Genomic DNA, 21,579 nt, shown 5'->3' on the forward strand with positions numbered 1-21,579 from the left:
GCTATCGCACAGACGCGTGCTTCACATTCTGGAACGGCCCCAAAGAAGGATCCGACTGGCTTTTTAAGCGTGCGCCGCAGGGCCGAGGGATTGAGGATTCTGCTGTGCCGCAGCCAGGGTTATGGCCGGGGGGCCGTGTGTTATTTTGGGCCCAGTTGCTACTTTAACTTTCGGCAACAGAGATGGGTGTGTCTTAGATTAAGGGTGTCACGATTCTTGAGGACGTTGACGCTGAGACGATGGTATATGTACCCAGATTAACGCTGGTTCTGGAGTGATGATGTTGACACTTACCAGCTGTCGAGTTGTTGTTGTTTCAAGAAAAGGTGCTCAAGGATCCATGAAGAGGCTAAACTAGACCTTTAAAGCATAAGCGTGGGGGTGAAGAGCTGGTTAGACTGGGTGGGATGACGTCCCACATCGTTTGCATCAAAAGGTCTTGTATTGACCAAGGATCGCGAATGAATTCATGTCGAATAACGATAGCACAGTTCGACGTCGTCTTTCGTGCTTGAGATGTAATAGAATCGGGGCAGATGGCGAGAATATCGGCATCCGGTCTGGTTCCCATCATGAAGCGCGCTTGTCGCATGCTTTCGCTGCCGCTGACATTAAGATACAATGTATTCGTTCAACAGTCCTGTCGATCCTTGCATCTTGCGCCGCCATTCTTGCTGGACGACTATACTCCTCGCTATAATTTAATCTCGTCCGTAGATGCAGCGAAGAAGAGATCCGCTGCCTACGCGCATCTGCGAGAATGCAACCTATGTCCAAGGCTATGTGGTATAAATAGGTATGAAAAAACGGGCGTATGTTTGATTGGGGCAGATACTGTTAAAGTAAACACTATTGCGCCTCATTTTGGAGAAGGTGGGTAGAGCGTATGTGTTCGACGTGGCAGCAGCTGACGATTTGATCATATAGAGCCCGTGATACAAGGCCATAACGGTTCTGGAAGTGTTTTCTTCTCGGGTTGCAATCTGCGTTGCGTTTTCTGTCAGAACTATGATATTGCCCACCAGCATAATGGATTTGATCTCTCCCCAGAAGAGCTGGCTGAATGGTTTATCAAGCTCCAAGAAGTTGGCAAAGTCCACAATATCAACCTTGTAACCCCTGAGCATGTTGTTCCACAGGTTGCACTGGCTATTCTCCATGCTCGCGATATAGGCCTTCGGGTACCTATCATCTACAACACCTCATCGTTTGATTCCTTGGAGTCGATCACGCTCATGGACGGACTCGTGGACATCTACCTTGCAGACTTCAAGGTCTGGAAAGACTCTACGTCAAAAGGTCTACTAAAAGCAGACAACTACGCATCAACCGCAATGGAAAGTATAAAAGCCATGCAGGCCCAGGTTGGAGACCTTTGCTTTACTGGTGATGGTATCGCGAAGAAGGGCGTCTTGATGCGTCACCTTGTCATGCCTGGCAAGGAAGACGAAGGCGTAGAAATCGTGAGGTGGCTTGCGGAAAACGTATCGAAGGACATGTATGTCCATATCATGGAGCAGTACTTTCCAAGAGCACATGTAGGCAAACCGAAACGCCGCGGTGTGAAAGGCGTCACCCCTGGCGGTATAGAGGCTAGCTCGGAGAGTGAAGTCAGATACGAAGATATAAACAGAGCTGTCAAGAGCGAGGAACTGTCGACAGTGAAAAAGGCAGCGGTAGATGCAGGTCTATGGAGGTTTGTTGACGTGACTGAGCACGCTGGATTCCATAATTGAGGAAGCTGCTTTGTCATGATGGACCTTTCCTTGCATTTTCATCGATGAGCACTCTTCGACAGCGTCAAACATTGTCTCAAGAGCATCAACTTCTCCCACTGTCTCATCTCCCAGCATTGTTTCTCGCTTGGACTTTTTGGACTACACATTGTACATTGACAGCGTTTGCTGCACATACTTCACAGCCTCATTGTCCCCTGGTATACAATGTTCAAAGCTGCTATATCACCCTTCAAGGCGACTCTGGCTCCTCAGACACCGAAGCGGCGGGACTCAACACAGCCTGCTGATGGATCATCAACTGTTGAAGTGCTAGCAGAAATCTCTGGCAATCTTTACGCACCCGCTGTAACGTCATCGCCAGCTAATCTACTGTCACCGCCGAACTTTCACACCGAAGACCTGCAGCAAAGGTTCCTCGTCATGCTACGAGAGCGCGACAAGCTGAAGAGTAAGATCGAGCAGCTTGAGAGCATCCTTCAGAGAGCGCTTGTAACTATACGAGCACTCAAGCTGGAGAATCGGCACCTAAGCGACGACGCACAGACATATCAGGCAGCGTATCTAGAGTCACAGGATTATCTTGATCATCTATTACGGAGCTGTGAACACTTCATCTCAGACCCTGCCGCATTCATCAAATTGCGAACTTTGCCCGCAGCAAACCAGGAGGACCTGAAAGCAGATTGGGACCGTGCTAGCTGGATCTCAGTCCTCGATACGAGAAAACAACTTGTGGAGATTGAAACTGAGATGGATAAGAAAGAATATTGCAAAGCAGGAGAGAAAATCGATGAGATGCTTAGAGAAGAAGATATCGATCCGTTCTTGGTGATCGATTTGCATCTCTTAAAGAGTCTGGTCCTGCGTGGTTTGTACTTCCCGCAAGAAGCGCTAGAGCATGCGCAAAACGCGGTTAGTATTTGTGAAGGTTTGCGACAGGTCGAACAACTCACCAATGACGTGGCCTTCAACTACCTAGCAAAAACAAAATACTTCTACGCAAAGTGTCTGTATCCCGTGGGAAAATCCGAATCGGTCTCAGCTGCGCTCCAATGCGCCGCAGTCGTTGACGGAGATGAAGATAGCGAAGAAATCAAGCTTTGGAAGACTCATGTTTGGGACGAGTGGCGGAAATTTGGTTTCGAAGACGACAAATTAGCAGAACGACCCGATCAGTCGGAACAGGCATCTATTTCGACAAAGAGTGATGAGACAGGCTTAGTGTTAGTTGCTAACACTACAAAGTCCACCTCTCATCCATCGAAACGTCTTAGCGATTTTACTGACTTACTGAAAGGGATGCCACAGTCGACCAGCCGGCGGAGAAGGCAGAGTCATTATGAAGACACAGAAACGCTCAGACAGACGCAAAGGTCGCGTAACTCATCCTCAAAACGACCCCTGACGAGATCACACCCCCCCTTTTCCACAAAAGACGTTCTGTACTGGGTGTCAGAATTTGAACTTGACCCCGCTCTTGACAAGATCACCGAGAACAGATGTGACACATCGCCGATGGAGAACATAGGATGCGATATAGACCTCCCATACGACCAACAGCATCATCAAAGGGTATTAACGAGTATATTTGAAGTGCCTTGTATAGTGTAGGCTTTGGGTACTGAGTTTTCTGGTTTGTATTGCGCTGGGAAGGACAAAAAGGCTAAGCATGGTTTTCTTTGTCCCATTATGGCCTTATAGCTACATATGGCTGCTGGTTTAGGCTATCCGCAATCACAGTATGTTGTTGTCCCATCCAACTTCACAGTATGAGAGTATATCACGTTCAGCTTAGTGAATTGCGATATCAAATCAGTTTAGTCATCTCGTTTGCTGGCATGGGATTTCCAACATTAGTATGTTCTGCCACAATTTGCCATTCGTCATCCCATCGTTTTACGTAGCAACGCAATGCGCTGTTATTACTATATAATCTCGCCTTTGCGTCACCTCACTACCTTCTTGTTTCCTTTAAACCCTCTCAAGTATTGCAAATGCGCGTCGAGCCCTATAATCCGGACACATGAACAACTTTATGAATGTGCCCCTTGGACCCAACTCAACCTCTCCGTACTACCAGGATGGCTACTGGTCCAATATCGATCCTGCGCTCCTACAGAGCCCCAAACACAATCTGCTCCCTGATAACGACCAGGACGGCATGGACTTTTCATTCCTGGCCGACAATTCGCAACGGGATCAATGGTCTCTGCTGGATGATAGTAATCTCTTCCAGACACCAAACACCAATACTGCCATCAATCTTCCGAACTTGGATCCATTTCTTGAACACAACGACACTAACTTCCAGAACTGGCAATATCCAGCTCCACCAAGGTCTGCCGGACCTTTTCAAAACTCCAAAACAGACCCACCGCCATACAACGCCCTCCCATATCGTCCTCTTACACGCTCACAGTCCAAATTCCAGCCTTACACGCCTCCAAGCCTCGATCTTACCCCTGAACCCACCCATCTAGAATCCAGCACTAACCTCTTCGAAACACAACCCCCAAAGCCGCAAGTCCCCAAAAAATACCTCTCTTTCCATGACGACTTCGGCTCCACGGACGCCGCAATCGCCTTCCTCACTCAAGTCCAGCGCGCACCCTTCATCGACCCAGCCGCAGACCCGACCATCGCCGCCATCGAATCTCATGCCACCCACCACGTCCGCCGCATCTACACCGCCATCGTCGACCAGTCGCGCATCCGCGACAACCCGTCCGCACGCGTCCTGACACGCTTCAACGGTTCCGCAGCCTCGTTCCCGCCCGCGCTCATCGTCGCCCGCAGCTACACCGTGCTGGCTGCCCTACTGCGCGCCGTCAAGATCGGCTGGACAGACGACGTGGCCGGCGATGTGGCACTGCGCAGCAAGTTTGCACGCGACCGCGAGTGTAATGCCGAAGAGCGACTTGCGAATGTGTGTGCTGCCTTGGCGGCTGAGAAGCAGGTTGCGCTTGATGTTATGAATGGTGAGGTGCAGCGGCTGGTGCATGCGCCGCTCGAGGTGGCGGGGAGTAAGGCGCGCAACCGGGTGAGTAATGCGGGCAAGGCGAGGGTGCTGATGAGGGCGAAGGAGGGGAGGAAAGGGCAGGGAAAGGGGACGACAGGGAAAGGGGGGCAGTACTGATTGGTTTCTGATCTGCCATGTGTGGTGGTGTTGACATTGGGTGCCCGTGGATATTTGTTGAGAACGCTAGTCGTTTGGATGGGTGCTGATTATTCTATTACATACGCTATCTTTGGGGAATGGTGCTTTTTGAATGGAGCAGTGGTTGTATGAGAACGCCTCGCTTGACCGCCTGAATCGCTGAAATGTCAAATTGAAGGAAGCCTAGGAAAAGGTGGAAATATAGAAATAGTGATGAAGGTGTATTATTATTCCGACTCTTCTACATGATCTGCCTCCCTTCTCTTCCATAATCTTGTCAGCCATGGAACAGGCCGACCGATATAGTATCCGGACAGAAGCATGATGAAGAACGAGAACCCTCCCATCACAGTATTCATGTTAGCGTATCCAACAGAGTCCTTGAGGCTCCCGGCAGCAATTGGTCCAAGCGTGAGACCGAGGCTGAACATGGTCGATGTCATGCCGTAAAGCTGTGCATAAGGCCCGTCCTCGCCAAACAACTCCGGATTTGCCTTGTGGTACTTTTCCATGATGTCGCCTGCCTCGACGATAGAAGGCGTGCCCGCAATCGAAAGCCCAATACCGCACAAGCTCAATAGAACGGAGTAGACTGCGATTTGTTCGGGGCCTCCGGGCTGCGGTATGCGGAGCAGGCAGTATGCTGCGCCCAGCAAGCCAAAGCCAATGACGGCGGCTGGCTTGGTGCCGTAGCGATCGACTGCCCAGCCTGCTGGTGGACCGAAGACGAGATCTGCTACTCCCAAGGGGAGGAACAGAAGACCGGCACGTAGGGGGCTGAAATCGTACCAATCTTTCGCCATGATGGGCACGGTAGCATCGAATGTCGCGATGAAGAAAGCTTGAGCAAAACCAAGGATACAAGCCATGATAAGAGACATGCTCTTAAGACATGCTAGTATTGGTACGGCTTTGATGATCTTGGATTCGGGTGTCGGTATATCGTAGTCGATGGAAGGCGACTTGGGGATCAATTCGGTTTCCTCGTCGTCGTCGGCGGTAGTGGAATCGGCATCCGAGGAGCTTTCAGGGCTTGAGGCGCCCGCGTCGCGGAATCGTTTTGCGACTTTCTTCTCGACAACTAGAATCCGTAGTGCAAGGTCAATAACCAGTACTCCGACAGCCACACCAAAGACGCCTTGGTACCCAGTCTTCTCATAGAGAAGACCTCCAAGTGTTGGGGCAAATAAAGTTCCTGCGGTTAGGAAACTGAAAATCTGTTGAACAGTTAGTGAATGCACGCTGTTCAGTCGCAAGTATGACTTACGCTGCCTACGACCTTCCCCATGTTCTTCGGCCCTACTGTCTCCAGACTCATGGCCAGACCAAGCGTCCACACACAGCCACTGGCCGCACCCTGCAACAGTCTCGCAATCACAAGCACGGGATAGGACTGTCCGACTGCCAGGAGCACAGTAGCCATCATCAGCGCGCTAAGACTGACCAGAAACGGGCCTTGTCGCGTTTCAGCAACTTTGTCTGCCAGAAGCCCAGCTATGGGTGATGATATCATCGACGCCAAGGCATACGTTGATAGTAAAGTCGAGGTTAGACTTTGGAGCTGGTCTGGTGATGAACCGATGCGATCTTGTAGAAGGAATGGTATGACAGGTACGATCAGGCTGTATAGGAACAGGTCAGAGAACATGCCCATGCCGATTGTGAAGATGATGAAGAAGGTATTGGACCTCCATTTGAGGCCCCATGGTTCGACATCATATTTCTTTCCTAGGGGAAATAGACGCTTTGCAACGAGCGTTACTGATGCGGTCGACGCTCTGCGGAGCATTGTCTGATGGATTAGATGTTGGTGAAGTGGTATATGCGGATGGGTGTCTGATCGAACACTACAGGTAGCTGACGTGCTCGCTCAATCAGTAGGCACTTGCTGAAGAATCGTGGACCCTAGACTAGACTTAATAGGAGCCAACTAGATGTCCCGTGAGAGAGAAACTGTAAGTAAGAAAGACAGTTGTAAAGAGTAGTGATGCTACTATAAGTCATACATGGCAGACACACATAACTAAAACAACGATTATCCTTGATTATACACTTGAACTTTTTTTGCCGGCCCGGGCGTGCACTAGTCTTGTGGGGGAGCCGCTCCGAATCGAGTCTGTTGCCTGAGGCTAGACTTTTCCGGTGACAGTCACGGTGACGTTAACAGTTGCATTTGTGACTGCAGAATGGAGTGTACAGTGTGTTCGAACTGCACTCCTTTTGCCAATGAGTCAAGTGAATGCATGGTGTTGACAGTCACGCTGTATCATTGTTTCGGGACATCACGTGTCGCCACAAAGTGTGGCTGAGTGAGGGGCGTTGGCGTCTCCCTTGGGGCAAAACCGCGTCATGTCATCATCCTGGACCGCATGATACATCTTCTCCACTCTCACTCACTCACGGCTCTCTCTCCTGGTACTCACCATAGCTCCATACTTCTACCACAAGCACGCATCGCAAAACCCAACCACAACTTCATTCTCAGTCCTGTCCTCACTATGTGCGGCACCGACATCTTCCTCGCCATCCTCTCCGTGGTCTTCCCTCCCATCGGTGGTACGTACCTCCCTTGCTCACGAACCCACCCACTCTCCGCTCATTGACCTTCTTCTGCCTAAGCAAGAAGAGTCCAACTAACACGTCTCCAGTTTGGGTCAAGCGCGGTATCTGCTCTGCCGACTCGCTCATCAACATCGCCCTCTGCGTGCTCGGCTTCTTACCCGGCCTCCTACACGCCTGGTATATTATCGTCAGCTACCCGGACGAATACGAGCAGGCGCCGCAAGACGCTGAGGGCGGTAGCGGCACCGTTACCTACTACTACGTTCAAGGCGGCTCGGCACCGCGACATCACCACCAGCAACAAAGACCTGCGCAAGGCGGCTATGGTACCGTGAATAGCCAGCCCAGTCAACAGTTCCCCGGGCAGCAGGCCGGCGCATACTATCCAAAGAACCAAGCACATGCACCACAAGCACAGCAGGGTCCTGGGCCGGTGGATGGGCCTTCCAATGGTGGTGCTGCACTACCGCCGCCGCCGAGTTATGCAGATGCTGTAAAGGGCGACAATAAGATTCAGACAAATGACCAGTAAAAGAAGATGCGCTAAAAGGGCGTAGTGGTGTTTCATCAGGCCTGTGTATGGCGACATAATTTAGGGTCTGATACGGAAGTAGAAGTCTCGATAGCTCAGTCTTCCTTGATATAAGGCGGTACATACGCAACGAACGGACTTTCAGGGTCGGACAAGAGATGCACATGGTCTCCTCTACTTGGGTACAGCGATGAGCACGACCACGAACCAAGCTACGACTTATGGTACGAAGACACACATGAGCAAATATCCTTCTCACAGCCATGCAGAGTTCTTGTTGCTTCTCATTGTACACAGGTATACTCGCTAATCCGAGACCTAACACTCTGACATCCTTCCCTTCGTAAGCAAAGGAATACAAATCCACTGTACTACTATTAGCGACGCAGATTGGCGTTCCGATATCACAGTTATATATACACTCCAAATACTATCTCTACTGCTACATGTACGTGTATGAAGATACGTCCGTCCACGACAGGTTACAGTTCTTGAACCTATGACGGCCACTCGTGACTGTCGTGTAGAGCTTAATCTCTGAGTAGTTGACTCGAATGATCAGTTTTTAGCTATAGGGAACACTCTAACCTTCCTACTGGTTATCTCCAAAGGGGACGAGCTTGGCTGGAAGAGAGCTTAAAATTGGTTGATTGGTATTCATGCTAGTCAAGAACTTTAGCTCTTGTAGACTATAGTTTAGGCTCATAACTGTATACGTAGAAGACGAAAAGAAGAGACACGCGGGGTGCAACCTATGTCATGCTAACGCCCGCCATGCCACTAAGTGGTAAGGAAATGATCGGAAACTATTCACGTCTGTTTAGAAGGCCCACATGCCGCCCTATACACATCCATTCTACGACCATACTGCACTCCATTTACTCCTCGTCCGATTCAACCTCCGCTGTCTACCACTTGTTAGCACTTGTCTGCAAACCATCAATCACGAGACTGAAGACTTACATTATCATGAAAGTTCATCCCATCCGTGGTCTCGTTAATAATCCCGCTTCTAATACACCAATCGCCGAAATGCTCTCCCTCCTCCTTTTCAAGACTGTACCTCTTTAGCATCGGCTTCAGGATGTCCAGAATCTCTTCTTCCTTGATACTGCTCCGGTAGAGTTTGTTAAGTCTCTGGCCATGGTACCCGCCGCCGAGGTACATGTTATATGCACCAAATGCCTTGCCTACAAATGCGATTTCCGCGAGCCAAGGCCGTGCGCAACCATTCGGACATCCGGTCATACGCATGACAATGGACTCCTTGCCCAGACCGTTGGACTCGAGCGTTGATTCAAGCTTAGTGATGAGTTCTGGGAGGTAGCGCTCGGACTCGGCCATGGCGAGGCCGCAAGTAGGAAACGCGACGCAGGCGGACGAGGAGAGACGCATGCCAGAAAAGGAAGTGTTGTCGAGTTTGTACTGCTTCATGAGTTTCTTGAGCGCAGGCAAATCGGCGTCATCCACATTACTCAGAATCAAATGCTGATTTCCAGTCAGGCGGAACTCGCCCTTGTGCGCCTTTGCGATTTCCAGCAACCCAGTTTTCATTTGAAAATCAGTAGTGTCTTCAATGCGCCCATTTTCAATAAAGAATGTGAAGTGGTTCTTGCCGTTCTCGTCCTTCTGCCAACCGAAGGTGTCGATGTTGGATTTGAACTCGAACGGTCGAGGTTCAAGGAATTTGTGGCCCCATAATTCTTCAACTTTACCCTTGAAGACGTCGACGCCCATGTCATCAATGGTATACTTTAAGCGTGCGTGCTTGCGGTTCTTGCGATCACCATGGTCTCGCTGGACGAGCATAATCTTTTCACAAGCTATGTGGGCATTATGTGCCGGAACATAGCCGAACATGCGGCCTGTTTGCGGATAAGTTTTCTTGTTATTGTGAGTCGCACCCATGCCGCCACCAGCGATGATATTAAAGCCCTCAAGATGGCCGTTAGCTCCCTTAATGGCGATGAGACCAATATCGTGTGCGTAGACATCGGTATCGTTATGTGGCGGTATCGCGATGGTGATCTTGAACTTTCGGGGCAGATAGGTAGGTCCATACAAGGGTTCGCTGTCCACCACGGCATCCCCAGCTACTTGAGTCTTCACGTCGTTCTCGTCCTTCAACCAGATCTCATGGTACGCCGTGGTTGAAGGTAGTAGATGATCGCTGATCTTCTTGGACACCGCATGAACTTCGGCATGATACTGAGAGTGCTGAGGAAGAGAGCTGCACATGACGTTCCTATTCACGTCACCGCAGGCGGCAATCGTAGTCATGAGAGCCTTGTTGATTGCTTGCATGGCTGGTCGAAGCTTACCTTTGACTACACCGTGAAATTGGAAAGTCTGACGAGTAGTCAATTTCATGGTTTCGTTGCCAAGGCTGGATGCAATTGCGTCCATTTTGACCCATTGATCAGGAGTAGCGACACCACCTGGTAAACGACAACGAATCATGAAAGAGTACGCTGGCTCGAGACCTTGGGCTTTGCGTTCATCACGTATGTCGCGGTCATCTTGCATGTATGTTCCATGGAACTTGGTCAATTGCTGGTCAGGCGCGGAAATGGCGCCGGTGCTTGTGTCCCGCAGTCCCTCCATGATTGTCCCACGAAGGAAGTTTGACTCAATCTTGATATCCTCATTGGTAATTGGTGGTGGTTCTTCCGGGAGGCCTTCAACGTTATCAACTCCAAGGGCTTGCCACAACTTCGGCTCCCACTCTGCGTAACCGGTTTGGTAAGAGTCAGGATCTTGATCATCACCGAGACCACACTCTGTCATCGCATGGCCTCCAAGAGTCAAGAAACGGGCGTGTAGATCTTTACCGGGTTTGTTATAATAGATCTTGTCTTCTTTCCGCGGCCAGTAATGGCTGTCTCCGAGCGCAAATACAGCAAAGTTAACAGTTGCAAGGTCCAGGTCGGTGGAGTCTTTCACACCTTCCCAGAATGCATGCCCGTTTTGGGGAAACTCGCCCTGACCAGCCGTGCTTGTAATCAACACAACATTCTCTTCGCTGCTAAGGTCCTCAAGCGGGTAGTCGTCCATAGCCATGACCATCGTCTTTAGTCCTCGAGCTTTACCACGGTTGCCGAGGCGCTTAGCCAGATTCTCAGCGTTTCCATTATCTGAAGCAAAGAGGACTGTCAGTGGCGCGCCCAGAAGTCCTTCAAGCAATTGGCTGTATGCGTCTTTGGCCTTGCGCTTCTGGGATTGCCTAACTTCTGTGCCGTACGAAGAAGAGATGTTTGCGGCAAACTGTGGGTGACGGTTCATAAGCTGGCTGAGATAATTATCACGCTTTAGGAACTGCTGCAACTCTTGCTTTATTCGCTCAGAATCCAACTTGAACCTGTCATCGCCTTTCTCAGCAGAAGGATCCCAGCGGTAGAGAGGCCAATATCCAAGATCCACAGCCTTCTTCGTTTCTTGCAAGACCGTCAAAGGAGAATCTGTCTCGATGTTATACGGAAGATATGCAAGCACAACAGCGGGACCATTGAATTTGTCGGCTTCAATCATTGCTTGGAGCACTTGAGTGTAGGAGCTGTAAACGGCAACTGATGCGACATAGGCATTGCCAAAGTTCATAGCGTATAGTCCGATGTCTTTCTTGCGTCGAGCTGCATCAGCTGCAGCGCGCTCGGAGTATGGCTGGGAGTCAACGATAAGCATATTCACATTTGCCCCAGAAGCTAGGACATGATGAACACCGGAGTTGCCCAAGTCATATGCCCAAGCATCCGATCCAACCAACCACTGCGACTCGTTGAAGAAGAACGACTTTGTTGATAGAAGCTGCGTAGCTGCTGCAGACCCATCTGTACTGAGACGTGATATGACTTCAGGTGCAATCTGATTGGCCTTTTCGGGATTCTCAGCTGCGAGAGCCCATTTCGAAAGCCACGTGGCTGGGTTTTCGGTCAGAAATGCGCGGCTTTTTGATGCAGCTTGTACCTCTTCGACAAATCTTGATCGACGCTCCTTGCGGGCCATCAACTTGCCGAATCCAAATTCGGGATTTGCACGAACGCTGGCAGAGATGCCAGCATTTTCGCGTCCGAGTTGATTTGCAACATGCAACCGCTCTGAGAATATCTGCTTGAGAACTTTCATGTATGCGTTTTCAAGTTCTGGTTGTTCAATTGAGACTTCCTCAGTCAATGCCTCGGGACCATCCATATTACCAATCTCCAAGTTTTGTATGGGAGACGGTAATGCGAGGTTCTGGAACACACCCCTGATTGCTTGTCTGGCAGTGGCCTCTTCGATGTAGCCAACCTGATACCCAACGATAGCAATATCTGAACCAGCAGTCTTCAGGGTCATTAGAAGGTCCAGGAGTAGAGGTCCCCATTTGGTAGTCTTGCGACGTATTTGCTCCAAGACAGCGATTTTCTTGACTGACTTGGGCAGTATATCCGCAAGTTTTGATCCCAACCAAGGCCGATATAGTCTCACAGTGATCAGGCCGGCATTCGCGTATTCATCTGTGGGCTTCGCCTGATCAATCTCATTACCAAAAAGCCCAGCGTCGCTACCAAAGACAAAGACAGCCGCGGTTGCGTCGTTTGATCCAGAGTATTCGAAAGCATCATATGCACGACCTGTGAGGTCTTTGATCGTTCCCCAAATCTGCTTTGCGTAGTTGTAAACATCTTCCGATGTTACTGGGCGTGAAGTGATCGATTCGAATGAGGTTGCTAGCGAAGACGCATCTCCATTGCCGTCACTGCTGTCTCTCTTCGACGACGAGGACACAGAGGAGCTGCGCTCGCTTTGCTGGATTCCTTCAGTTGCCCCTGACAATACTGTTTGATCCGCTGACTGGCCAGATTCTGCTAGACTATGCTCTCCTTGGCTTCTTGCCACATCAATTGTTGCAGCACGTCCATCGTTCACGTACAAACTTGTCTCCTCAGATCGTGTGCTTTGCCATGATTTTGTGCTTTCGAGGTCCAGTATTTGCCTCACAGTCTCTACTTTATCCGCAGCAATCTCGAGATCGTCTTCCAACGCGACAGGATCGAAGAAATGAATGACACCTTTTCCTGATCTTATCGCTAGTGCATGGGCTGATAATCCCAGGTCCCAGACTTCTTGCAATTTCTCGGATTGTATGAAAGTGAAGCCAGACTGACGTATGGCGGTTATGCTGGAGTAGTCAGGATATTTTAAAGATTCGAGTGCGACATGGAGAACGATTGGATATTGTGCGAGCTTGTAGAGGTGAGGTATGGATTTGAGAAGAATAGAGGAGTCGGTGGTGACTGATACGACCTTGCCAGAGCGGATTGGTTGGAAGGCCGAGAGAAGAGGATCGGCATTTTGGCGCACTGGAAAAATCTAGTTTCCCATTAGCTATGTTGTAGGAGGTGCAAGCCTGGTGAACAATATACTTCAGGCGCAGCCTTTGCCGTCAGACTAGCGAGGTTCTTTTCGGAGTAGGATTGGAGATATGATGAGAATTCGGACTCGGTCGAGAGAGAAGGCTGAACAGAAATAACCACATCACTCGAGAGGTATGCGACACGCGCCGCTGTATGTCAATGTTAGCCATAGGTTCTCTCACAAGGGTTCGCCCCACCGCGGCGTATGCAGGCTCAAAGTCCACAGACGGAGGTGAAAGCAAGAACGTACCAGCTTCTCCAGCACTGGAGATGGAGCCCATGATAACAGAGAGGAATGGACTGTGATCCTCAATTGGTAGAGTAGAGAGAAGCAGAGGAGAACGAAGCAATTAATTTGTGAAATTGACATGACCGGCTAATACCGACGTCCATTCTAGCGCCACACGAGCTCTGGAGTACCTAGCTTATGACCAATGTGACAATTCGAGACCACGGATTGGCTGGCCCTACCAATCACGCCATCGGAGAAGTAAATCTCTAGGGGAGGTGGAGGAGATTTTCATGGAGGTTTCGGCTGCATTGAGATGATGGATGGTTCACCGTCCACGAACGCTCGGTCCTCTAATATGATACATAGTAGGACTTTAGATAGTCATTCTTTCGCTCGCTGAGTCTGGCTCTAGTAGTCATAATAATACTTATGTCTTACATTATTTTCTAGATGTCTGCACGCATCTTGTATCTTCCAATATGGCTGGGATACATGTATCGGTCATGGATCATCACCATTCCCAAGCTGACTACTCCAGCATCTGCCAAACGGACTTTTCGGCTCGGCAACTCGTCCTCCAACCACTCCGCTTTCGGAGTGCTTACTAAGTCAATAGCCGATAGGTCACTACTAGTACGTGCCCCACCACGCTCACTCTTGCACCAGCAGACCCCACATCATCTGGTTATGCCGCGTCTTGTGGCTGCATTGTTGCATATCCATGTTTCTGTTGTTTGTCGTGTGTGTCTATCGATATCGTTACCACCGTTGTATCTCGCAGGACCTTGTATCTATCGCATCATGATGGAAGTTTGAGACCTGCTTGCTGCTCTTGCACCTAGCCTTGTCCACGCCCCTATCCCGCTACAGCGCCCAATCCTCGGCTTTCCGACCATGTCTTCTGCCGGTGCTGCTCACCAAGGCATCAAAAGCGATAGCTGCGAAAGTATGAATGGGTCTGCAATTCCTCCCACGGATACTCAATCTTTCGCTGAGCTGTGTGCGCATATGCATGGGAGGTTACAAAGATTTTTAGCTGAGGATGTGAAGGACGAGAGACTGAGCAGCGTTCAAGAACAAACTCGCATTTCATTGGATGTCATTTCCGAAGCATTACACAAATATAAGTATGTACCTGTGAACTGTCCACTGTTGTGGCGCATATTGAACAGGAGATCACCATGTACTGACGAGAAGCAGTATCACTGAGCTTTCTCTTTCCTACAATGGTGGTAAAGACTGCCTCGTCCTCCTCATACTATATCTCGCCGCCCTGCATCAAGTACATAGCAACTCTTCAGACGCTCGCAACGAGCAGCTCTCGAGCTTGCAGAGCGTGTACATACAGTCACCCAATCCCTTCAATGAGGTAGAGTCGTTCGTGGCCTCCTCTGTGGCGATGTACTTCCTCGCCTTAGCTACATACGCTGCGCCGATGAAAATTGCCTTTACCAACTATCTTCGTGAATACCCCAAAGTAAAAGCCATATTCGTTGGCACACGAAGGACTGATCCGCATGGGGCTGATCTGACACATTTCGACCGTACCGACAGCGGGTGGCCGGACTTCATGCGGATACACCCAGTCATTGACTGGCATTATGTAGATATTTGGACAGTGAGTAGCCTGGATGAAGTCTTATCGCACAACTGAAAACATGCAGTTTATTCGGCATTTGAAGATCCCATACTGTTCTTTATACGATCAAGGTTATACGTCTTTAGGCGGTACTACCGACACGCACCCCAATCCGGCCTTGCAAAGACGGACTTCGGATCAGGGTGCGACTTCAGAGACATTTCGGCCAGCGTATGAACTCGTAGAGGACCAACAAGAAAGACTTGGGAGGGATAGATGACTGTCTAGACGTCCACTGGCGTTATGCTCTCAGGACAGTGTTACCGCCCGTATGTACACAGCATCGACGAATGTATGATTGATGAACGAGATCACCGATACCCTCTCAATGAATGCGGTACCGATGACAAGGCCCATGGCAAATCTGCCAAGTTCAAATTCTCCCTTCCATCATGGAGTGCGATCCACATCAATTGAGCAGCATGGCAACTAATGTGGCAGAAAACTTTTTAAAGAAACGTGGCAGAAGCGGCCAGCATATCAATACTCAAGGTTTTTTTTAGATCCCTTGCAAGTGTTGCGTTACCGAGATGAGGTTGAAGTCGTCGAGACTGGAGATCACGCTCAATACCATTCAACTATTGACATCTATCCAAGACGTGCTCTTGCGAGTGTATCGTTACGGCTCCGATGCCGAATTCTAAGTCAGTAGGTCAGAGAGTCTACTCCCCTCGTCAGATTGTAGGTTCGAGGATATGATCCAAGGTCGGCTTTCATCGTGTATGAAGCATCCGAGGCTTATATCATTGACGCTTTGTAGCCATCACCGAACACTCGTCATTTGGTCTAGCGATGTCGTTATCCAGGGACCATACACGCTACTCTCAATCAGGCACGAACTCCCGCGTCAGTCTCACCGAACCAATCAGATCCACAGAAACATTTACCACATTCTAAATGGTCGTACCTTGCATGATGAGGTGAAACCACAATCATCAGCATTCACGTTGTGGTGCGGCGCAACGAAGACTCTGTTAAAGAATTACAGCTCTCTCCTGCCATACAAGCTATTCAAGTCGACGTCGGGAATCGGGTCGGTAGTGAGACCTGCACCTCAATCATTGACGCTGCGAGCACCACGCGGGCTGACGTTTGCAAGGCTTACCGATCTATAAGCCAAAGACGATTGTTGCGCCTGTCCTGTTTCGATTAGCTGCCGGAACTAGCCCTGGGAAACCTATATCTGATGTGCTTTGTCACCCTACTCGCACGCAATCGATATAATCCAGCACATCATGCACACCGCAATACGTATCTGACCCTTGCATTCTCGCCCCTGCTCCATAATCCGGGGTAGTGGAATTACTATTGCGTGATTCTAACAGACACTTATAAGTTCTTAAGGTCACTTATTACATTTCTCAGTTCGAATATCAACACGAAACACTACTTAACTGCAGGCGTTTCTGCACAAAAGACCCAAATATTCAACCTTCTTAACCATCTATCATCATGGCTCCGGGACTGATCGACGCTGTCTCTGTTGTACCGCAGGCTATCAATGCCGCGAAGAAGCGTGACAGCGTTGTTTCCAATGCGTCATCTGTACAGTCTGTCCTTGGATACGAGCCAGGCCGAACCCATGTCGACACTTACGAAGAATACGAACATGAAGACCTCAAACCCCACTTTCCAGATGTCAAATGGCCCGAACTAGAGGAGGTCTCATATCAAGATAAAGGTATCCAAGGCGATCCCAACTTCAAGAACCTACTTGCGGATGCAACCGACATATTCGATTACAACCCGAAGCTCGGCACCGAAATTCATGGGGTGAACCTAGCCAAACTCACAAATGCACAGAAAGATGACCTTGCGCGTCTTATAGCTACACGCGGCGTTGTCTTCTTCAGAGACCAACAGGATCTCGATATCAACGCACAGCGGGAACTCGGTGTCTATTTTGGTACTCTTCACAAGCATGCTACAACAATGACTCCACAGAATGGTCTGGATGATGTTCACGTCGTATACGCAGCTGAGGGCGGTAAAGACAATAGAGCATTCTTTTCACCCAGCTTCCTGTGGCACTCGGACGTCACATACGAGATCCAGCCACCTTCATACACTTCACTGAAGCTTCTCTCCGGGCCTCCACGAGGCGGAGGTGGAGACACTCTCTGGTCTAGTCAATATGCAGCTTACGATGCACTGAGCTCGCATATGCAAAAGTATCTCGAAGGCCTTACAGCCTTGCACTCCGCCGAGCTTCAGGCGGAAGGCTCACGATCGCTTGGCCGACCAGTCCGTCGAGAGCCAGTCACCACCGAGCACCCTCTGATCCGGGTCAACCCAGTAACCCGGTGGAAGTCTCTCTTCTACAACCCTGGCTTCGTCACGGCCATCGTTGGCATTCCTAAGGTCGAGAGCGACGCCATCATTCGTTATTTGAATGAGGTGATCTCTACGACCAATGAGCTTCACGTCCGATTTCAGTGGAACAAGAATGACGTCGCATTCTGGGACAACAGAGTCACTAACCATTCGGCGTCATACGGTTTCGCTCCTCATCGTCGACACGCTGTTCGTGTGGCAGCTACTGGAGAGCGACCTGTCTACGACCCAACTGGTAAATCCCAAGAAGAAGAATACAATGCCAAGTATGGTCTTCCAGCGGTCAACAAGGACGGAGCGGGTATTGCAAACTACAACGACTGAATCTGTGACAAGACAGATTCCTACTAAGGGAGGACACAGGCGTTCTATATTATCATAATTTCTGCGATTTAGCGGGCGTATGAGGTCTACGACGGGTGAACAGAGTTCAACTTTATGTTAACTATGAACGAATCTTGTTTCTTCAGACAGGCGTTCATACCATGAATCCGCGTTCGAAGACATTCATAGATCTGTACTATATTGAAATCTAGAGAAGATAAAGTCCTTCGAACTTCCTATGTCTGATAAATTTTAAGCACATTGTTGTGACTGCATCACGTGGGATTCGCGCTCATCTCTAGTCTTCAGTGAGCTCATTGCGACAGTATCTCGAACTTCTGGGTCTTATACGTCCAGATCTCTCGCAATGGATGATGTCTTCACAGGTTTTCTCGCGCGTAGCTCGTCTGAAGACAAATATGACGATGAAACTTCGAGTAGCGTCTTTGACAACAACGTGCTTGAGTATGCGCGCCATCATAAATTGACTACCAACTATACTATTCAACCATCACTTGCAATAGAGTCGCTGCCCTCACCTTCTGCATGCTCTCCGGGTAAGCCTAGCGAACAGGATGACCTTGATAGTCTCGACGTACTGGCTCGTGTGAACATCAATGAAAAGTTGATGGTTGACGCAGGCACACGTGTCTTCTTGAGTGCAGTCCTTAGTAGACCTCACAAAGGAGAGCACCTCGATGAAACGCCCGCTACTCGTCCTCGTATTGCAACGCTGAAGCTCGAGGAACCCATCATACATACCGATCCTGAGCTTGATTTGCGAGCTTTCGGAAGTTTCTACAGCCCAGACCTCCGTCAGGTAAAGCTATCAATTGAAATCGCTGACATAGAGAAGGATGAAGGGCTCGAATGGCCTCAGGCTATCCTCGATATTCCGGCTATAGTTGATCAGCAGGTTTCTTCTGAGAAATGGGAAGGATCACGAGATGCGTTTCTCTTCTTGCAGGAATGTATGCGTGCTCCAGCATTACGTCTGGACGCCATCGCAAAGTATAAACGGGTTCGTAGGTCGCTGTGTATCATTGAGCATCACGACTAGCTGACACTGGTAGAATACTGCAAAGGATCCAGTAACTCCACCTCTCCTGTCACTCTCGCCGCCGACATCACCATTTATGCCGTCCCAGAGAGTCGGCTTCATAGAGATGGAATCGTCTGCATCGAACTCCACTGCTGCAGAGGCTCAGGCTATCGAAACAAGCATCATGGCTGACGATGCGATCTTACTACCTCCTATCATCGAGAACATGAAGGATGAGACACTCGCACCAACCTTCCACTCAGACTCTCAGGATTCCATGCTTTTAGAAGGCCCACTTGCGTCGCACTGCTCACCATTTGCACTAGTGACTTCCACTACGGTGTCTTCGTTTTATAAGCGCAAGAGTGATATAAAAGTCGAAGTACCGTTGACTCCGACATACCACCCATCGAAGTCAGAAACCTCCACTGGGAAGAGAATCAAGACTTTAGAGTTTCCGAAGACGTTGCATGAGTATACAGCTGAGCTTCCCTCGTTGTACGAAAATGGAGATGACTGTCTAGGTTCCCAGAATAGCTTTGAGGCTTTCTTCAGGGAAACCGTAGAGCCGATTGCCGAAGCTGTCAACCGTAACGTCGAACAGGAACAACTCCAAGAAGTTGATACGACAAGACGCGTTACTGTTCCTGCAGTTGATATGAAGCTACCAATTCCTCCCTGGGATCCGCAGGACGTCGCTTGTGTTGGCCGTAATCAGGCTTGCCAGAGCTTACTTCACAAGACTAAGAAGTACGACCTCACCTTTATGCGCCACTGGCCTGGTGTTTCCAAGGTCGAGCGAACCATGCCCTGGAGTCCGTTCGACCCTAAGCTAGGTGCCATGGCCGTAGACGAGACAATCCAAGACGACAAAGCGCTTGCAGCGATGATGCATGAGGCAGCCCCGGAAGTAGTGACTAGCTCTCAGCTTATATGGAAACCCGATGGTCTTCGCATCTTGGATAAAAACGATGAGTCGGAGGACGAACTCGAGCCTGGTGTTTTTGAAGACGAAAATGAGCTATCAGCCCTTTTGAGAAAGCGGAAAATAGAGATCGATCAAGATACATCCGCATTGACGGGAGGTATTGAGCGGCGAAGCAAAATGATGCGACCAGGCGAGGGCGAGAACGTTAGGACAGAAGCGACTTTTGATGTGCTGAGGTCAATCATCAATGAACACTCAGCCGACTCTCCTAGCCAGAGGGAAGCTCAATGCTCTCGAACTGGAAAGCTTCAACCTGAAGACACGACAGCTTCGACCGTGACCTTCGCTAGTGAAGGTTTCTTTTCCACCACCAAGGCGCTGCACCAATTCATGCTGATTCAAGGCAACAAGATGCCAATACCCCAGCATCCATGTACGAGATCAGCCCATAAGCAGGAGCCCGCCCAAACCTCTAAGCAGAACAAGAATGAAGCACTCAGGATACAGTTACAGTCACAGCTCCCTCCAGCACCCATCCATACCCCTATTTCCGTCCCGACCTGGTCTCTCCCCTCCCCACTGCCCAAGACATCAATGATATTCTCCACAAACCTCTTAACCCACTTCCGGCCCCTCGTCCGCACACTACAATCCATACACCCAGACCTCGCTTTCATAGAGCGCGACTTCGAATCCGCTATCTCACCAGTAACCGAAGCAGATATCATCCTTTCACCCGCGACCGCAATCTTTCTCACCTCTATTCAGAAGATTAAACAGCGGAGTCTGCCTGGCCAAGCGAGCAGACCAGGCGTGAAGAACCAAATCACCGCGATGACGGAGCGCTATGAACGTGTGCTTGTCTTTGTCGGGACGATCACCAGCACAACAAACGTTCAGCGACCGCCAGGGTTTCCAGCAGCATACACAGCTGGATTGCAGAACGGACTCTTGACTAGAGCATCAGCAGGACACACCTCAGTCGATACTACTACCACCATCTCCACCAATACAGATACCCTCAGCTATGATGATGTCCCGCTCGACACCTCCGACGCCATCGCCTTCGCCCAACTCAGCATATACTGCAGCCTGCTCCCAGGCGACGTCATCGTCGTATACATCCCAGGCGGCCTAACACACATGGCGCACGCGACCCTACACGCACAAGCTCGGTACGGCCAGCCAGCAGTAGAGACACCAACACCAACAGGAACAGCAGCAGCAGCAGAAGCAGTAGCAATAGTACAGCAGCCAAATCTACAAACTCCCTCTGTGTCCCCAATCGTCCTCCTTCCCGACGAAACCCTCTGGGAACTCTTCCTTCGCCGCGCCGGCCTGAACGCATACGCAGCACAAAGCATTCTCTGCGCACTCCGATCGCGTCCTCACAACACCCTCGCCACACCACTCACCGCCCCAGCAGACGTCATCTCCGTCGATACTTGTGTCCACGAAGACACCAGCCCAACAGCAACCACAGTGACCGGTCTACCAGCATTCCTACTTATGAGCCAGGCAGAGCGCGAGGCGCAGTTCGGCGCCATGCTAGGCGGGACGCGGATTCTGAGGAGAGTTGGACGGGTAGTGGATGGTGGGTGGCCGAGTGCGAGGAATGGGTTCTGCGGGGTGGGGAAGGAGGAGGGGGAAGGGGAGGGGAATATGCAGTGAAGAGTGACCAGTCAACGATGAAC

At 50.1% G+C, this 21,579-nt stretch overlaps 9 protein-coding genes across 9 annotated transcripts; 7 read left to right on the plus strand and 2 right to left on the minus strand.

Annotated features, from left to right (window-relative positions):
* Positions 1-590: 590 nt before the first annotated feature.
* On the plus strand, positions 591-1,736 carry EJ05DRAFT_443380 (uncharacterized protein; the record flags this gene model as incomplete). The annotated part of the gene is made up of 2 exons (XM_033742081.1): positions 591-873; positions 928-1,736. 2 exons carry the CDS (start codon positions 591-593, stop codon positions 1,734-1,736), a joined length of 1,092 nt encoding a protein of 363 aa, XP_033597061.1.
* Positions 1,737-1,943: 207 nt separating this feature from the next.
* Positions 1,944-3,350, plus strand: EJ05DRAFT_504138 (uncharacterized protein; the record flags this gene model as incomplete). The annotated part of the gene is made up of 1 exon (XM_033747522.1): positions 1,944-3,350. The coding sequence occupies one exon, from the start codon at positions 1,944-1,946 to the stop codon at positions 3,348-3,350; it is 1,407 nt and encodes a 468-aa protein (XP_033597062.1).
* A 150-nt stretch (positions 3,351-3,500) lies between these two features.
* On the plus strand, positions 3,501-5,017 carry EJ05DRAFT_520768 (uncharacterized protein). Its single transcript, XM_033748748.1, has one exon. The coding sequence runs from the start codon at positions 3,763-3,765 to the stop codon at positions 4,873-4,875; it is 1,113 nt and encodes a 370-aa protein (XP_033597063.1). The 5' UTR covers positions 3,501-3,762; the 3' UTR covers positions 4,876-5,017.
* Positions 4,945-7,111, minus strand: EJ05DRAFT_541173 (MFS general substrate transporter). The gene is made up of 2 exons (XM_033749644.1): positions 6,164-7,111; positions 4,945-6,113 (listed from the first exon to the last, which is right to left on the minus strand). The coding sequence occupies exons 1-2, from the start codon at positions 6,683-6,685 to the stop codon at positions 5,124-5,126; spliced, it is 1,512 nt and encodes a 503-aa protein (XP_033597064.1). The 5' UTR covers positions 6,686-7,111; the 3' UTR covers positions 4,945-5,123.
* A 283-nt stretch (positions 7,112-7,394) lies between these two features.
* EJ05DRAFT_489300 (UPF0057-domain-containing protein) lies at positions 7,395-7,990 on the plus strand (the record flags this gene model as incomplete). Its single annotated transcript, XM_033745775.1, has 2 exons — positions 7,395-7,452; positions 7,545-7,990. The coding sequence occupies 2 exons, from the start codon at positions 7,395-7,397 to the stop codon at positions 7,988-7,990; spliced, it is 504 nt and encodes a 167-aa protein (XP_033597065.1).
* Positions 7,991-8,616: 626 nt separating this feature from the next.
* EJ05DRAFT_469082 (sulfite reductase hemo protein, beta-component) lies at positions 8,617-14,094 on the minus strand. Its single transcript, XM_033742895.1, has 4 exons — positions 13,637-14,094; positions 13,396-13,535; positions 8,954-13,342; positions 8,617-8,898 (listed from the first exon to the last, which is right to left on the minus strand). The coding sequence occupies exons 1-4, from the start codon at positions 13,665-13,667 to the stop codon at positions 8,869-8,871; spliced, it is 4,590 nt and encodes a 1,529-aa protein (XP_033597066.1). The 5' UTR covers positions 13,668-14,094; the 3' UTR covers positions 8,617-8,868.
* Positions 14,095-14,512: 418 nt separating this feature from the next.
* On the plus strand, positions 14,513-15,477 carry EJ05DRAFT_489302 (phosphoadenosine phosphosulfate reductase; the record flags this gene model as incomplete). Its single annotated transcript, XM_033745776.1, has 3 exons — positions 14,513-14,745; positions 14,819-15,236; positions 15,283-15,477. 3 exons carry the CDS (start codon positions 14,513-14,515, stop codon positions 15,475-15,477), a joined length of 846 nt encoding a protein of 281 aa, XP_033597067.1.
* A 1,232-nt stretch (positions 15,478-16,709) lies between these two features.
* EJ05DRAFT_443499 (TauD-domain-containing protein) lies at positions 16,710-17,915 on the plus strand (the record flags this gene model as incomplete). The annotated part of the gene is made up of 1 exon (XM_033742089.1): positions 16,710-17,915. One exon carries the CDS (start codon positions 16,710-16,712, stop codon positions 17,913-17,915), a length of 1,206 nt encoding a protein of 401 aa, XP_033597068.1.
* A 367-nt stretch (positions 17,916-18,282) lies between these two features.
* On the plus strand, positions 18,283-21,556 carry EJ05DRAFT_541178 (uncharacterized protein; the record flags this gene model as incomplete). Its single annotated transcript, XM_033749645.1, has 2 exons — positions 18,283-18,936; positions 18,989-21,556. 2 exons carry the CDS (start codon positions 18,283-18,285, stop codon positions 21,554-21,556), a joined length of 3,222 nt encoding a protein of 1,073 aa, XP_033597069.1.
* Between the last annotated feature and the right edge of the window lie 23 nt (positions 21,557-21,579).

This window comes from Pseudovirgaria hyperparasitica (assembly GCF_010093815.1).
Source record: "Pseudovirgaria hyperparasitica strain CBS 121739 unplaced genomic scaffold EJ05scaffold_16, whole genome shotgun sequence".
In the NCBI taxonomy this organism is placed as follows: Eukaryota; Fungi; Ascomycota; class Dothideomycetes; order Acrospermales; family Acrospermaceae; genus Pseudovirgaria; species Pseudovirgaria hyperparasitica.

Bases quoted from the DNA above. Each gene is read 5' to 3' on its own strand.
- EJ05DRAFT_520768 (XM_033748748.1), top strand. From the start codon at position 3,763: ATGAACAACTTTATGAATGTGCCCCTTGGACCCAACTCAACCTCTCCG.
- EJ05DRAFT_541173 (XM_033749644.1), bottom strand. From the start codon at position 6,685: ATGCTCCGCAGAGCGTCGACCGCATCAGTAACGCTCGTTGCAAAGCGT. The intron at 6,114-6,163 runs GTAAGTCATACT...ACTGTTCAACAG, and splicing joins TGGGGAAGGTCGTAGGCAGC to ATTTTCAGTTTCCTAACCGC.
- EJ05DRAFT_469082 (XM_033742895.1), bottom strand. From the start codon at position 13,667: ATGGGCTCCATCTCCAGTGCTGGAGAAGCTG. The intron at 13,343-13,395 runs GTATATTGTTCA...ATGGGAAACTAG, and splicing joins CGGCAAAGGCTGCGCCTGAA to ATTTTTCCAGTGCGCCAAAA. The intron at 8,899-8,953 runs GTAAGTCTTCAG...AACAAGTGGTAG, and splicing joins GGATGAACTTTCATGATAAT to ACAGCGGAGGTTGAATCGGA.